The sequence below is a fragment of the Oryza glaberrima genome, chromosome 2 (assembly GCF_000147395.1).
Source record: "Oryza glaberrima chromosome 2, OglaRS2, whole genome shotgun sequence".
Taxonomy (NCBI): domain Eukaryota; kingdom Viridiplantae; phylum Streptophyta; class Magnoliopsida; order Poales; family Poaceae; genus Oryza; species Oryza glaberrima.
In genome coordinates, this window is record NC_068327.1 from 3,053,683 (window position 1) to 3,070,059 (window position 16,377).

Here is a 16,377-nt window from a genome sequence, read left to right on the forward strand (position 1 = left end):
CATTTGCATATACCGCGCGAATGTCCCTTCATAAACACCCAAAAAAAAGGTGTGAAAACAAAAGGAGAAAAAAACCACGAGGAGGAGGAAAAATGGGAGGAAGGTGGAGAGGGCCAGCGTGTGAAAAGGGCTCGGCACCGTGCCGGCGACCCGGGCCAAAAAAGGCCCGGGTGATGCGAATGTGCGGTGCGGTGCGGTGAGCCAGAAGTAGACCGGCGCACCGAGGCTGGGCTGGTAGTACACTACACTGGTGAACCCGTACGAGCCGCGTGTATTTAGCGAGCGGCAGTAGCACGGTGGAGACGGCACACGCACCGCTTCGCCCCGCCGAAGAGACGGACGCCTCCGCACGTCTCTTCCTCTTCCTTGATACTGAGAGAGAGAGAGGAGGAGGAGGACCCAGCCATCCACCCGCGCGGCCGCGGCGAATCCATCCAATCCGCGTCGATGCGGCGGCGGCGGCGGTAGCGGGGAGGGGGTGGAAATGGTGGGGGATCAGGAGGGGAGGCGGCAGCGGCGGCGGGGGTGGGGGGAGGAGGAGGAGGACCGCATCTCGGACCTCCCCGACGCGCTGCGGCTCCAGATTCTGAGCCTCCTGCCGCTCAAGTCGGCAATCCGGACGGGGGCCCTCTCGTCGCGGTGGCGGGGGTTGTGGGAGCAGCGGTGGCCCGACCCGTCGTCGCTCGACGTGCGGCTGCCATCGGGGGGAGGAGCCGCGTCGGCGTCGGTGGCGGCGCTGCGGGCCGAGCACCTCGCGGGCATCGACCGGCGCGGGAGGCGGCGGATGGACCTCCTCTCGCTCGCCTTCCACGCGGGGCAGCTCGCGCCCCCCGAGCTGAAGCGGTTCATCGAGTACGCGGCGGCGTGCGACGTGGAGGAGGTGCGGCTGCGGCTCGACGGCGGCGGCGGGCGTGGGGCGAGAGGGGGCACGCGGCGGCCCGGCGCGCTCGCCGTGCACTTCCCCATCGGGAGCAAGCTCCTCGCGCGGCTGTCGGTGCGGGGGCTCCACCTCACGGCGTCCGCCAACGCGATGGTCGCCACGCTCGAGGTGATCCATTTCCACTCCGTCTCCCTCACCGACGCCGCGCTGCGGCGGGTGGTCTCCGCCTGCCCGCGCCTCCGCGAGCTCGAGCTCCGGTACTGCCGACACCTCCGCCGTATCGATTTCACCGTCGGGGCCTCCAATCTCAAGAGCCTCACCGTCGTCGACTGCTCCCGCGCCACGGAGCTGCGCGTGCCATCGGCGCCCCGCCTCCGGTCGTTCCGGTTCAGCGGCGCGTTCCTCTGCAGCAACATTTTCGGTAGCACCGCGGATTGTGTCGAGCATCTCTACCTCTGCTCCGGCGGGCCGGAGACAGGTTTGCCGCGCACCAACTTGCCGTCGGCAGTCCCCCGCCTGTCAAACCTCACCGTACTCACCCTATGCAGCATTGCTCTCCAGGTCTGCCCAAGCATCTATGCCGTCTTTGGTTGCGTTTCATTTTGTTGCTTTTGTGCTTATACTTGCACGCCTTGTAGTATGTCTCTGCTTCAGTAGCCACCCCCAACGTGGAGAAGAGCTTGAACAGCTTGAGAGAGCTCCAGCTGCTCATGTTCGGAATGGCCAACTCCAACCTCGCAGATATCTATAGCTTCCTCAAGGCCTGCCGTTGTCCTCAGTTGGAGAGGCTCTTCGTGCAGGTTGTTATTTCTAGGCAAAATGCATTTTGTTGCTAGTTTACTTATAGGTGTGTGCCATTTATGTACTTAACATATTGTGTTCAACATTGCAGCTCCCAACAAACACTTATGATTCGTTCACAACGAATTATTTGGAGGTAGCAGAGGAAGAACCGCCTGAAGGCGGATTAGAAAACCTTCGGTTGGTCAAGATGACAAACTTCAAGGGTTATCGCAATGAACTACGACTGGTGGATTTCCTGCTGAGGAAAGCTAGCCGTCTTAACAAACTGTTCCTGATTGCTCCCAAGGAGGTTCACCCACAAGGCCTCCGAAAGGTCCACTCGGAGGCACTGCCCCATTTTCTCAAGACAGATGTATTGCATCTTGAAAGAGCTTCAGCAATCGCCCAGATAATTTTTGATGAGTCTGTTAGTCCTCAGATACTACCCTTGCATTCGGAGGTCTTTGTCAGAATTTAGCTGAAATAAGCAATTGCACCGTAGTTTAATTGCTGCTCCTTAATTATTACCATTATAGCTTTTAGGCAACAGACATGAAAAAGATCTGCAAGCATACAAAGTTTGGTATAATATATTTGCAATTTATGTTTTGAAATGTCTGGGTAAGATGGTTGAAATTTGTGGTATTCCAGTCCTCTTATGATCCTCGTGTTCTGGCAAGATGATTGAAACTATAGTTTGGTATAACATAATTGCAATTTGTGTTTTCAAATGCCTGAATTTTCCTTGTCCAAAATCCCCTCAAGAGTTAGCTTATTTAAAATTTGCTTTTGGCATGCCATCTAGCTAAAACATACACCAATGTGTGTTATGAACATAACTGTGTGTTATGTGGTACCAATTATCTGTAAGATACCATTTATAAAAATGATTTACCCTGGAGGTGGACTGGTATGTTTTGCACTCTAAAATTGGTGAGCTATTCTGTTGCCTGATCTTCATGACACATGTAAAAAAATACATTAGAGAAGAAATGAACACGGAGAAAGTGTCTTACCGATTATAAATTTGGAGAAACTACAGAAGTTATGGACATCAATGTAGCATATTCAATTGTTCGTGAACGTGAAAAATATGGTTTGAACTTAGATAGGACAGGTGGCACGGATGACAGAACACGTGTTTCTACATTCAACTAATGTGAATTGATATGGGCTATGTGTTCTTTTTCCCACTCCTTGGACTGTATGTCACGAATTAAGTTACCTGTGCAACCTTAAGAGTGGTTTTCATTAGCGGTCCTCAGAGAATCCTGGTCTTGTATAATGTGTCTTATACATCTTTCAGCATGCCTTTCTTGCCTGTGAAACTGTGCGTATATCTTGTTTAAGTTGGTAATGCACGAAAGTTCCCAAGGAGTTTCTTAAGAAACAAATACTTTCTTAAAATTCGTATTCTGTGTATATTCTTGACTTATGTTCATCAATAGCAAACATATTTCAGTATAGAAGCTGAAAAAAAAGTGGCGCAGATGTACTCAAATAGGAATGTAAATTTGAATGAACTCTTGCTCTTCACTCTTTATTCACTATAGAGGTTCTTTAGTCAGTTGGACTCCAGTTTTTTATACTTCATGCAAATATATACTAGTATAAGCTTGTTTGATGATTTCTAGCATCTATGCTCTTTTGGTGCTTGGAATAGAGGGAGTCCTGTACTGATGTTTATGCATTTCTATTTCGTGTGGTGGTTGCTTGCTTCCTGCTGTTATGAAATGCATCTGAGTTCTGAAGGAGTTGGATTGATTCTTCTTTCTCTCCCTTCCTTTTCTTTCTTTCTTTCTTTCTTTTTAATTATTTTAAAATGGATGGAATGCTTTCTAAATTCCAACCAATGTATTTAGTTTTCTGATCTACATTTATTTTAAGTCAGTGTGACAAAGTTACGATGAAAGATAGCTTTGTCCTGGCTTTGTATGGAAGCTGAATTACTTGTGGTGTTGGTGGGAGCCAGTTTTACTCGATACTAGCAACATTGACTTTTCATGCAATCATATATCTGAGAAGGGCACTGATGAAACATATGGTGGTAAGTTAAGTCATATGGAAGCGCTATATAACTCATGCTCAAAATGTGGTGTTGGAACTCTTATACCTGCTTTTTATTTGGGGCTAGTATCATGGCCTCTTAGTTCTGTTAAATACTTGAATGTTTGGGTCATTTGGATGCTGAGGGATGAGATCAATTGATGAACAGTTCTTAGCTAGCTTTGTTTCTTGGCTTTGCAGTGTTGGAGGAGGCATGACTGAATGAACCATTTCATGCTGATGATTTCCTGATGTAAGCTCACACTGCCCCTAAGAAGGTGGTATTACCCTTGGGCAGTTGGGTTAGCTGGGGGGACCTGGGTGGAGCATCTTTATGAAATTTCTTATGTGCTCCTTATATGAACTGAAAGTCATATCACCTTTTATTGTTTTGCATTTGCACCTTATAATGCCAGTGTGCCACATAGAACTATTGAGCCACACAGCATTGTGATTTGTGGAATGATATGGGTAATGTTGATAAAGGTATCCATTATGCTACAACCTATTTTATGCATTTTTATGTTGAAAAGCACTGTTACTAATGTGTTTGTATTTTGCTATATTTTGAACCCTTTAGGATATGAACCTTACATACATGTCTATTGAATAACACTTTCCTTGCCCCGCAAAAAAAAAGAATAACGTTAACTTTTCTTGGGCTTAGTGATTTCTAAGCTTTATGGGATTCACACTTTCTCTGTCGTGTGTTTCTGTAGTAGTACTTGCATTTTTCTACCTACTGGTTCACAGGCGTTTAAAGGCTGGTCAACAAACAGTAACATACCATGACAAGAATAACTAGGTTATTGGTATTTAGTTGTGAGATAATTTTCTGTAAATATATGCATTTTCATTTTTTTTTGTCAAATCCTTCTCTTTGCCTTCCTAGGTTATGGATATTTAGATAATTTTCCATTTTGATGTCAAATCCTTCTCTTTGCCTGACACATTCAAAGATGACTTTATTTGATGACTTTTTCATGCTTACATAGCTACTTATGATTGTTCTCCAAAGCACAGTAAAATATCGTTACATCCAGAACAAATTTGATATGCCATGTCATAATTTCTGCAAGTTAATCCATACTTCTGCTTTATATTAATTTAGATTCTTGGGTTTTTATCAGAAGTTGAAAGCAACGTGTTGAGAATTTCACCGTTTAATGTTCAATGCCTATTGACTCAAGGGGTTGTACACTACACTACACTAGAAGCACCTGTACAGATCTGATTGTGGCTGGGAGGACCAAGGAGATTCAGTTGTTTGGTAACCTATTGCACACAAATACTCACTTTAAAATCCTAATACTTTTGGGGTGATTTGTGTTTAATTAGACATTTTCATGCAAACCTAATCATTTCTTGAGAAATAATTTATGGTAGCACCTCCATTGATAAAATTTACCGTTGGTGATTTCTCAATACTTGAGAAATAATCTATATATTCTTTTATTTTAGTCTGCAATCTATCTAAAATTAACTTTTCAAAGATACATGAGCTACATATATCCTCTACTAACAGTGCCACCTTGCAAAAAAATCAGAAAGGAGGAGCAGCTTACAAGATCTCAAGGAATGTGATTGGTTACTTGGAACGCCTTCACATATGTCGGTGAGGAAATGAAGGGATGTCCTACTTTTTGTGATCTATGGTGGCATGGTGGGCCTACTGTGATTGCCCCTGTAGCAGAGGTACATGATTTTATTATTGAAGGTCTCCCACAACTTTAAGTTATTCAGTCTGCATGTTATGTTGAATATGTTAGGTACATATTTACATATGACAACCCCTATTTTCAATACTAGCTACAATTCTTTTTCAAGATGGCTACTAACTTGATTAAGAAAGACTGGGTAAAGAATTTCCTGTTACAAGTGTATACCCAGCCTCGTTAATATTTCTTATATAAACTGAAGTCAGCCTTTGCCAATTAGAATAACATCTTAGTAGAACACTATACTACCTCTGTTCTTGAGCAATAGACAATTTGACCATTCCATGTAGAACAAGGCAACAAATTTTGTGACCAATTTGCCCTTGGCAATTGTTAGGAGATGGTATTAAAAAAAAGAATAAATGGGAGGTGGGGGGAAAGGAATGGATCCAAAATAGAAGTATCTAGAGGTTTTCTCTATGGTGGAAGATTGATTTAGACCCACAAGTGTAGCCATGGGAAAGTAGGGGCAAAATTGGATTTTACCAATGAAAGTATGGTGGTGACAAATATTCTGAAACAAATGATTTGGTCAAATTGCCAGTTATTCAAGAACGGATGGAGTATTATTTGCCTCTGATAAATTCTTTTCTTATACCACTCATTTTGTTCAGTTAATTAATTACATAATTTTAATAATAAGCTAGTATTACTTCATGCTAATTTTGGGCTTTGAGCTTTATAGGGTACTTTGTAACAGATGAGTTGTTCTGGAACATTAGATGACTAATTAGCCATTAGAAACCAATGGTTTGGTTTGGCAGTCAACATGTACATACTAGACCAATTCCCTGGACCTTTTGCCCTAAAATAATATGATGACCATTGACTATATACATGGTAATACCAGCACCCTGTCCTTTTGGCCTTTTATACAAGGAGCTGAATGCATTTTTGGTCTTTTACTCCATAGTTCGATATTTTTCTGATGGTACTTCCCTGGTGTCAAAGCAAAGCCTGCAGAGGAAGCACAATTCTTATTCTGTATGATAATGATCAACTGCGATGAACTCATCAAACATCAGTTGGGGAAACTTATTCGAGGCTGTTGTTTGGGCTGCTGGTCTTGGAATCACCTCTTTTTTTGGATTTCATTCATATAAATGCCTTGTTGGTGATCATATATCATATATGGCTCATCAAGACATGAATTGGGAAAGGTTTGTTGCCCAACAGCTCAGGTGGTTTCTACAGTTCTATTTCCAGTCTTCCATGCGTATTTTCATTGTTCCATACGTCTATACTACTGACCTGTAATAAATATAATAATAAATAACCAATTATATGTCTGGTACATACATATGAATGCTCTCTCAACGTCTCTTAAATATTTGTGTCCTTTGCAGTACCTTGCTTTTCTTTTGTCCTTCCATTTCACTGTATTGTTTGCCTAGTATACCTGCCTTTTCATTTGTCCTCCCATTTCAGTGTACCATTTACTTTACGATGAATGGTATGTGCACATCTTATTTAAATCAGTGTACAGCATACGTGCTACTGTGCTAGTGGTGGTCTATGTTGAAAGTTGAGACTACTTTTTAGTATTTGTATTCCTTGATGTCGAGCTATGTTGCTACAGGGGCTACAGGATCAAGTTATTTGAAGTGGCGATTTAGAGCCATAATAATAATAATAATTAGTCCCCTCTCTTCCAGAAAGTGGTGCGGGCAGGTGGACATGTCTGGGTAGTGTTCACAATTCCCTTAAAAGGTGGGCTACAAAATCATGGGGAAACTTGTAAATTAAAAAGGCACAAGCAATTAGCCAATTACTGGTAGTCTTTGAGTCCTATTGGTGCTCTTCTCTTTCTTCACTTGGTGACCAGTTTTTGTATTTTATTTACCTTGCTCTTCAAAGGCTCAAAGCTACCAGGTTTCAGCATGAAGGAGATGTATGTTACTTCCAAGTTCATCCATATTATTTTGGGGGTTTAATTTTTAAGTAGTGGCAGCTGGAGGAGGATTTTACAAAGACGACTGGGTATATCTTGTTATCCCATATTGGGTTCTTCCGGGAGCAAAACTGCAAAAGCACTGTATTGACTGATTGGATGGCCCCGATTACAATCCGTATGACCTTTTAATATCTGATTCTGGAGGTAGCTGAGAGTAATAACCTTTGAGTATCTAGGAGCAGCACTAGCACGTACACTGCACGCTGCAAATTATTATACTAATATGAAATGCATTTTCTAGGTACAAACATACTTCTATAAAATAATATAGCTGCAATTTTCTCCTATGGATTTCCTTTGTATGGAGAGGATGCACCTTTACTTGTTCTTTATTTACTTACTACCTCTGTCCTACTTAGACTTCAATTTTTTCTTATGAATCTAGACAAATATTTGTCTAGATGCATATATATCTAGAAATAAAGTGTGGTCTCAAGCTCCTAGTTTTTTTTTAATTTGTTCTACAGGGTTAGCGACGACAGTATGTCTAGCTTATCCAATCCTGAATTTAGGAGGGTACATCAGTAGTACATCACATGGGAGGTGGTGTGCCACTGGGATAATTAGGTACCACCCGTACTGGTCAGTGGTCGTACAGTCTCTACTACTCCAGCATGCTGGTCCATTTTCCCTGCTCAATGCTCACACCAACCAATTAGCTCTTTTCCAGCACGTGCACTTGCTCTTATCTTAGCTCTCCGTACCGTATCTAATCTCTTTGTAACTACCTTTATAAATGAATGCAGTACACAGCTAAACCTGCTGGATACAGACGAGCAGAGGGCAGCATGGGGAGAGTCTGAAACAGGTCCAGTACCTCAGGTCCTAACATGTGATAAACTTCTTTCACACCCTCTTATCATTTCACATTTGCATTTTACAGCCTATTACTGTTATGCATTGTTCACTTGAACTGTGAAAGGACTGGTCATTGGGCCATGGCTTGATGCAAACATTAATCTTTCCTTTAATACTTCCATTCCAAGTTGCTTTTGTCATGCATATTTTTGGGGTCTGTAGGTCCACCATGCAGTAGCGCTCAGATTCTGCATCATAGATGACCCCATTATACAGTGTTTCTTTCAATGCAAGTTTGTATGGTACTACTGCAATCTGAAAAAAAAGGGAAAAGAAAAAGAACTGTTTGTTTGGTGCCAGCCAGCTTTTTTTCCATAGGACAAAACAAAGAAGGGAAAAGGTAAATTGAATATTAATATTTTACTAAATAAAGGCATTTATGGAAGAGTTGATGTTTGCACATATCACAATGAGAAGCAGTTTATATATGATTATCAGGTGTAATCAACCCTACCGAGGTTTATATTAAGGATATGCTTCACACCCCAGCACTCCACCCACCTATCCCACTAAATCTAACCCACTTCGGTGCAGCAAAAGATGCCTCGAGCCTGTGGCAGGCAGAGCAGTGCAAAATTCCAATCGAAGAAACCAAAAGGAGGCAGCAAAAAGACAGATCAAATGGATTCACCAACTGATCCATTCATCTGGCCAGGCCAGCTGGGCTTTGCATATACATTGCAGACCACTAGAGCTATAAGAACCTTATCATTATCATTTACTAAACAGAAAAACTACTATCTGCATATCTTCAATTCCATGTCTCCAACTCCCAAGAACCAGTTTTGATCCCAACAGGAGTGCAGGAATGGAGGTATCAGAATGCAGTGAGAAGCTGCAAATTTTAAAGGCATCGGCTTCAGCATCAATGGCTTATTCGATTGTTCAGTTCCCAGTCAAGTGGCAATCCATCAAGTACAAGCTTCAGCAACTCTGTTCCAACCTGAATGCGCCAGGAGACGACGGCAGCTGCAACGAAAATGTGATTCTTGTTCAGTTTCTTCAGACGGCTACAGCAACAGTAAGTCATATTCAAGCTATTGCTTCTCAATGCAGCGATGAATCTTACAATGGTGGAAGGCTTCGTCTGAGGAGTGATTTGGACAGCATCAGCTCCAAGCTTGATATCCACCTGAAGGACCTCAAGGAGATGGTTTCCTCCAGAATTTCTGTGCTTTCTCAAGCTGTCATCGCAACGAGGCCTGCCATTGGTGCAAGCCTAAGCAACAAGAGGTTCTACATCAATGATCTCTTCTTGAGGGTGAGGATTGGGGATTTGGCTCAAAGAAAACAAGCCCTGGTCACCATTGGAGAGCTCCTATCTGAAGATGTCGAGTATGTCAAGATTGTAGCTCTTGACATTGATAACAGCATCACTCTCCTGATCAGCTTTCTTGAATCAGGGGATGCATGCATTCAAGAACAGGCTGCAAGAATTGTCTCCCTTATTGCAGGCTATGATTCTTACAGAGGAATGCTTGTGAAAGCAGGTGTGGTTGCTCCACTTGTCCAGTTACTGGATAGTCCAAGCTGCACCAGCACTACTGTTTCATCAAGGGAGAGAGCAGCTCATGCATTGAGGGAGCTGACGAGCAACTCCGACAACGTCTGGGCCGTCTGCGCACAAGGCGGTGTCACCGTGCTCCTGATCGTCTGTGCCAATGTCGATAGCAGGGGCAAGCTGGTCAGCTCCGCTTTCGCGGTGCTGAAGAACCTGAGCAGGGTGGAGGAGGTGAAGATGTTCATGGTGGAACAAGGTGCAGTTATGGAGTTGGTGAAGCTGTCCCGACAAAAGGAGGAAGAACGCAAAGTTGGATCAGTTGAGCTGCTCCATTACATGGCCTTGGCTGATGCCAATGTCAGACAAGCAGCAATCAGCATGGGGATGATCCAATCACTCACTCAGCTGATGAACCCTGATCTTCCATACTCATCCAAAGCCAGGGAGGTTGCTCTCTCAGCCATTGCATTCTTCTGCCTCCCTTCCAAAGCTCTGACAGATGATCTCATCAGCTCCAATTTTCTTAGCTGGCTTCAAACCTATCTCAACAATGTTGACTATGCTGTCCTGGAATGCACCCTCCACATTCTGGTACGGCTAACGAGGATCTCCGAGGAATACAGCAAGATGGTTGGCAGGGCAGGGTTCATGACTGCCCTGGTAAGCTCACTTGGAGCCAAATCTTGTCAGGTCAGGGAGATGGCAGCACAAGTACTCTGCAACCTACTGTTGCTTCACTCTAACCGTGTAGTTTTCATCCAAGATGGTGATAATCTGAACCGGCTGCTGCAGTCGCTTGAGCACGGTGACGGCAAGACGATGGCGAAGGATTTGGCCATTTCTTGCCTCGTGTCGTTGGCAGAGACCAGTGCTGGAAGGAAGAAGATCATATCGTCTCAACATTTTGTCAGCTTGAAAGGACTCGCAGACTCCGGTGACCTTCCTGCCAAGAAGATCGTGAAGAAACTCTGTGCTAACAAGTTGCAAAGCATTCTTACGAGAATCCGGATCACATGACTTCCTTCTCGCGTTTACCTGATTGCTCTTCAGTTTTGAACCACAGAATTCATTGATTCAGCTTTTGCTACCCTGCGTGGCTGCGTGCTGTTCATAGTTCCTCTTTGCCTGTTACATTCTTGTTCAGTCCTCACTACTCATCCCTACAATTCTTTTGTACTATCCATGAAATTCTTTTGTGTAGATCGCACGGCCTATAATCAATCAATCGTTTGTTTGTCACATCCAACTTATGATTTTTGAAGCTTTCTGTAGTGTTTCATACTTTATTGCCCCCAATTCTTAGGTGCACAAAATTGAACACAAGTCGTTATGCCTTACTGCTATAAAGCCACATTCAATTCATGACCAGGTGATTTTACAAAACCAAACTAAAATATAACACAAGCTAGTGTTCCTTGGTACAAATAAATAAGAACTAAACGAAATTTCATCTTCTTTGCAGCATCCAGCAAAGATGCTAACTTGTAAACTTGCTAAGAATGGAAATCATTTTTTCTGGTTGACCTTGAAACCAAGGAGACGTCCCTACGATTTAGGGCGCTCGCGCTCGCCATGCACCCACCATTGCCGTCGCGCCGTTCGCCGAGGCCTCCCCTCTCTTAAGTACTCCTCTCTCTCTTCTCTTCCTCCATTGATTCCCTCCTCCGCGCAGCTCGCGGCTTCGATCGATCGATCGACCGATCTCCCACGTCGCCGCCGTTCGATCGATCCGCCGCCGCCGCCGCCGCCGGCCGGCCGGGCAAGATGCCGGGGGCCGTGATCGTGCACCACCACACGCGGTACAAGACGTACCCCGGCGAGGTCACCGGCTTCGTCTTCTTCTGCTGCCTCATCGCCTCCGTCGGCGGCTGCATCTTCGGCTACGACATCGGCCTCACCGGTACACGCAACCTCACCGGCCGTCGCCGCCGCCGCCGCCATTACATACGATTCTTCTTGGTTGTGGTTGACTGGTCACGTCCATGGCAGCCGGGTTGACGTCGACGGAGTCGTTCTTGGCGATGTTCTTCCCGGTGATCTTCGAGCAGCAGCAGGAGCGGGTGATCACGAACCAGTACTGCAAGTTCGACAGCCAGGTGCTGACGCTGTTCGGCTCGTCGCTCTTCCTCTCCGCCATGGTCGCCGGCATCTTCGCCTCCCCGATGTCCCGCGCCTTCGGCCGCAAGTGGACCCTCTTCGTCGCCGCCGTCGCCTACCTCATCGGCGCCATCCTCGGCGCCATCTCCTTCAACTTCATCGTTCTCCTCACCGGCCGCCTCCTCCTCGGCGTCGGCGTCGGCCTCTGCATCCACGTACGTTGTCATGTGACATCGATCACCTGCATACCATAACACTCATTATTATTTGTATGTGACTTAAATAATTATATTTATTTAAATAAAACAATAACATAAGTTGAAATGATATAAATCTATAGATAAGCATGTAAGATTAAATTTAATCTACAATTAAAAAAAAAAGAGTAAAATCAAACAGTGAATAGTACATTGTAATTGTAATGTACAACCCATAAAAATTTGTTAATTTTATTATTGAATTTTAACTTACATGTTTCTATAGTGTCTTATATCATTATAATCTATTTTTTGAAAATTTTATATAACCATTTAAACCGCATGTATACAGCTAAGGTGTAGAAAATACTCAAAATTATATATCAATTGTTGATCGATCGCCGGTGATTGGCCTGCAGGCGTCACCGCTGTACATATCGGAGATGGCGCCGGCGCAGCAGCGGGGGATGCTGAACATACTGTTCCAGCTGATGATCACGGTGGGGATCCTGTCGGCGAGCCTGACAACGTACTGGACGTCGAAGATCGCCGGCGGGTGGGGGTGGCGCGTGGGGCTGGCGTTCGGGACGGTGCCGGCGGCGGTGATCGCGCTGGGGTCGCTGGCCATCCCGGACACGCCGGTGTCGCTCATCGCGCGCGGCGAGGGCGAGGCGGCGCGCGCGACGCTGGCCAAGATCCGCGGCGTCGACGACGTGCGCGCCGAGTTCGAGGACCTGACGACGGCGAGCGAGGAGAGCAAGGCGGTGGCGCACCCGTGGCGGGAGCTCTTCTTCGGCGGCAGGTACAAGCCGCAGCTCGCGTTCGCGGTGCTCATCCCCTTCTTCCAGCAGCTCACCGGCATCAACGTCATCATGTTCTACGCCCCCGTCCTCTTCAAGACCGTCGGCTTCCGCCAGGACGCCTCCCTCGTCTCCTCCGTCATCACCGGCCTCGTCAACGTCTTCTCCACCTTCGTCGCCGTCATGACCGCCGACAAGGTCGGCCGCCGCGCCCTCTTCCTCCAAGGTGGCACCCAAATGATCATCTCCCAGGCAAGCAAGCAACCACCCATTTCATCAAACACCTTGTCTGCAAAACACAAAGATTTAATTATTCAGCAAGCAATCACCCATTTCATCAAACACCTTGACTGCAAAACCAAAGATTTAATTTATTCAGCAAGCACTCACCCATTTCATCAAACACCTTGTCTGCAAAACCAAAGATTTAATTTGTTAACAATCTTGTTTGATTTCTTTGCAGATCTTGGTGGGAACATTCATCGGATTACAGTTCGGGGTGAGCGGGACGGGGGCGATGTCGGAGCAGTACGCGATGTGCATCGTTCTGTTCGTGTGCGTGTACGTGGCCGGGTTCGCGTGGTCGTGGGGGCCGATGGGGTGGCTGATCCCGAGCGAGGTGTACCCGCTGGCGGTGAGGTCGGCGGCGCAGAGCGTGACGGTGGCGGTGAACATGTTCTTCACGGCGTTCATCAGCCAGATCTTCCTCACCCTCCTCTGCCACCTCCGCTTCGGCCTCTTCTACTTCTTCGGCGCCTGGGTCCTCCTCATGACCGTCTTCATCGCCACCCTCCTCCCGGAGACCAAGTGCGTGCCGCTCGAGGAGGTGGCGCACGTCTGGCGGAAGCACTGGTTCTGGCGCAAGTTCATCGTCGACTCCCCCGACCGCGGCGGCGCCGAGATGAGGAAGAGGATAGCCCTAGAGATGAGCTAGAGTTCTCTACTAATATACTGACGTGCAAAGCTTTTACGCGTTCCCGAAAAAGAGAAGAGAAGAAAAGGTTAGCTAACATGAACAATGTTGATTGATTGATCTATCATTTCAGTTAAGCTAATTGATTAATTGCCTGATTATGATCGAAGAAGACACATACTCTCTTCATCAAAAAGCTCATCCTAGTATTTGGATAGGACATAATCTATAATAAATTTGGACAGGCGGCCTATCTAGATTATGTTGTATCTAGATATAGGTTGGGTTTTTTTTTTTTTTTTACAGATGGAGTACTTTTCATAGCTAGGGATGCAGCATGGGTTCACTCATTGATTAGTTGGTAATTAAACTTGTTGCCGATTCTGATGTTGTTTGTACTACTGGTATGTACTCTCTCTATCTAAAAAAAGACAAACCCTGGGTTTCCGTGTCCAGCATTTGGCCGTCCGTCTTATTTAAAAAAATTATGAAAAAAATAAAAAGGTAAGTCACGCATAAAGTATTAATCATGTTTTATCATCTAACAACAATGAAAATACTAATCATAAAAAAATTTCATATAAGACGGACAGTCAAACATTGGACACGGAAACTTAGGGTTTGTCTTTTTTTTTTTTTTTGATAGAGGGAGTAGGACTGATCATAGCATGTCGTTGTAAGTGTACCATTTTGTTTGTTGTTTTCCATGTAAGTTTGTCACTTTGATGTCAGCTTGTTTTAATTTGTAAATGAAGAATTGATGACAAGTTTGTTTTCCTTGGGGCTTTGGTCCATAAATCAGTACTCTCAATTGAGCTTGTCCGCAGTTTATTGATGACTAGTTTATTTTCCCATGGAGACCTTGTCTGGCCCAATTTTCTCAGCCCATAATTTCTATTGGATGATTAATTTAGCTGTAAGAATAAAGAATAGATTTAAATTAAAAAAATATATAAATAATTACAAAAATGTTGCTTTTTCACACTGCAATTTTTCCCATGGAGACCTTGTCTGGCCCAATTTTCTCAGCCCATAATTTCTATTGGATGATTAATTTAGCTGTAAGAATAAAGAATATATTTAAATTAAAAAATATAGAAATAATTACAAAAATGTTGCTTTTTTACACTGCAAATATTGGACCTAAATTAATTCGATTTTGCTATATCTCACTCGAAAGATTTTTTCTTATCTCTCACTCGATTTTCTCACTCAAATTTACAGTGCATTTTCTTGTAAGTTATAGTGTAATTTATGAAACTTACACTGTAACTTTTGTAAGTTACACTGTAATTATTGAATCTTCGCATGTAAATTTTAAATTTTGTATTGGATTTGGTCTTTTTCTTGAGGATATGGTAATTTAGTGTCCATTATAGTGTTTCTTAATTGCTTTTTGCTTTTTATTATATCTATCGGATTTTAATCCAAAGATTAAAAATCTGTGTAATACGATCATAAAAATCTTTCGAAAGATGTATAGGTACTCCCAAATTAATTTATTTAAGTATAGTCAGGCCTTTTCTTTTCTTTTACTTTTTTTTGGTGCTTTTCATTGTTTCTGTGGGCTTTGGCCTCTCAGAGTAGGAGATGGTGAGATGAGATATTGCCTCCATGATTCGTTATGTAGCTGTTCCTGCTACCACAAATCGGCCCAAGCCCAAGATATTTACCATCCCCGCCTTTTCGCTTTTGCTTAGCCCCTTTTCCCTTTTGCAAGTAAAAATCTGCCACAAATAACAGGGCCGAAAAAATCCGACTGTAAAAGAAGAAAAAAAAGGGTTTGCATATGCTCGAGGTATAATAAGGAGCACATATGTCCATCGCACACACAACTGTGCGTAAATCAGCTCACTGGTAGGCATGTTTGTAGCTGATGCAGGATGAATTATTATAAGTGAAACTGAGTTTATAATAATTATTTCAAGACATAGCTGAGTAAATTAAATATTTAACCGTATACATTTCTTTTCACAAAAATTACCGATGAAGAAAGTTTTTACAAAAATCAACATATACTCTCTTCATTCAGATTTAGGACTAGATTCGTTTATTAGATCTAGTATTAGATTCATTTATTTTCATTCAGATTTAGGACTAGATTCGTTTATTAGATCTAGTATTAGATTCGTTTACTTTAGAATGGAGGAGTACTAATGTACCGTTTAGAAGCCTAGAATCGTCCGTGTCTGCGGTTATTTGTGATTCTGTGAATCTTAGCAACCAAACAAAAATTACCCAAAATTAAAAGTGGCAGTCTTACACGATCTGATCATTACTTGCCCCAAACTCAAGGCAAAAGTTTACAAAGTAGTAGTACATGATTGATGATACATAAGTTTTGCTCCATAAAAAAAGGACCGATTTGAACGCATGTGATTTTCACGAGGAAAACCACTTGATTCGTATGTACAGAAAAACGGTGGAAACCCCTGTAGACTGACCCGGCAAACAAGCATCATCAGTGCATGGATACTGGACCAAAAACACCATAAGCCATAGGCAAAAACAACATAAGAAATTAAAGAGAACGGAGCAAGCGAGCAATCAGCCAGCTAGTACTAGTACATATATATTGTACAGCCGTGATCTGGTTGGAGATGAGACGATGACCCGCCGGCGGCGGCCGG

The 16,377-nt window shown here is 44.0% G+C and overlaps 3 protein-coding genes across 5 annotated transcripts; all 3 read left to right on the forward strand.

The window, feature by feature from the left end:
- The first annotated feature begins 319 nt into the window (after positions 1 to 319).
- Positions 320 to 2,277, forward strand: LOC127762372 (F-box protein At2g39490-like). Its single transcript, XM_052286864.1, has 3 exons — positions 320 to 1,441; positions 1,519 to 1,680; positions 1,773 to 2,277. The coding sequence occupies exons 1-3, from the start codon at positions 485 to 487 to the stop codon at positions 2,139 to 2,141; spliced, it is 1,488 nt and encodes a 495-aa protein (XP_052142824.1). The 5' UTR covers positions 320 to 484; the 3' UTR covers positions 2,142 to 2,277.
- A 6,602-nt stretch (positions 2,278 to 8,879) lies between these two features.
- LOC127762371 (uncharacterized) lies at positions 8,880 to 11,123 on the forward strand. 2 transcript variants are annotated; one of them, XM_052286863.1, is made up of 2 exons: positions 9,094 to 9,221; positions 9,296 to 11,123. In XM_052286863.1, the coding sequence occupies exons 1-2, from the start codon at positions 9,187 to 9,189 to the stop codon at positions 10,755 to 10,757; spliced, it is 1,497 nt and encodes a 498-aa protein (XP_052142823.1). In that variant the 5' UTR covers positions 9,094 to 9,186; the 3' UTR covers positions 10,758 to 11,123. The 2 variants fall into 2 exon arrangements, with proteins under 2 accessions (XP_052142822.1, XP_052142823.1); XM_052286862.1 differs by having other exon boundaries at positions 8,880 to 11,123.
- Positions 11,124 to 11,306: 183 nt separating this feature from the next.
- Positions 11,307 to 14,565, forward strand: LOC127762370 (sugar transport protein MST8-like). 2 transcript variants are annotated; one of them, XM_052286861.1, is made up of 4 exons: positions 11,307 to 11,640; positions 11,730 to 12,052; positions 12,454 to 13,086; positions 13,298 to 13,861. In XM_052286861.1, the coding sequence occupies exons 1-4, from the start codon at positions 11,505 to 11,507 to the stop codon at positions 13,766 to 13,768; spliced, it is 1,563 nt and encodes a 520-aa protein (XP_052142821.1). In that variant the 5' UTR covers positions 11,307 to 11,504; the 3' UTR covers positions 13,769 to 13,861. The 2 variants fall into 2 exon arrangements, with proteins under 2 accessions (XP_052142821.1, XP_052142820.1); XM_052286860.1 differs by having other exon boundaries at positions 12,454 to 14,565.
- Positions 14,566 to 16,377: the final 1,812 nt, after the last annotated feature.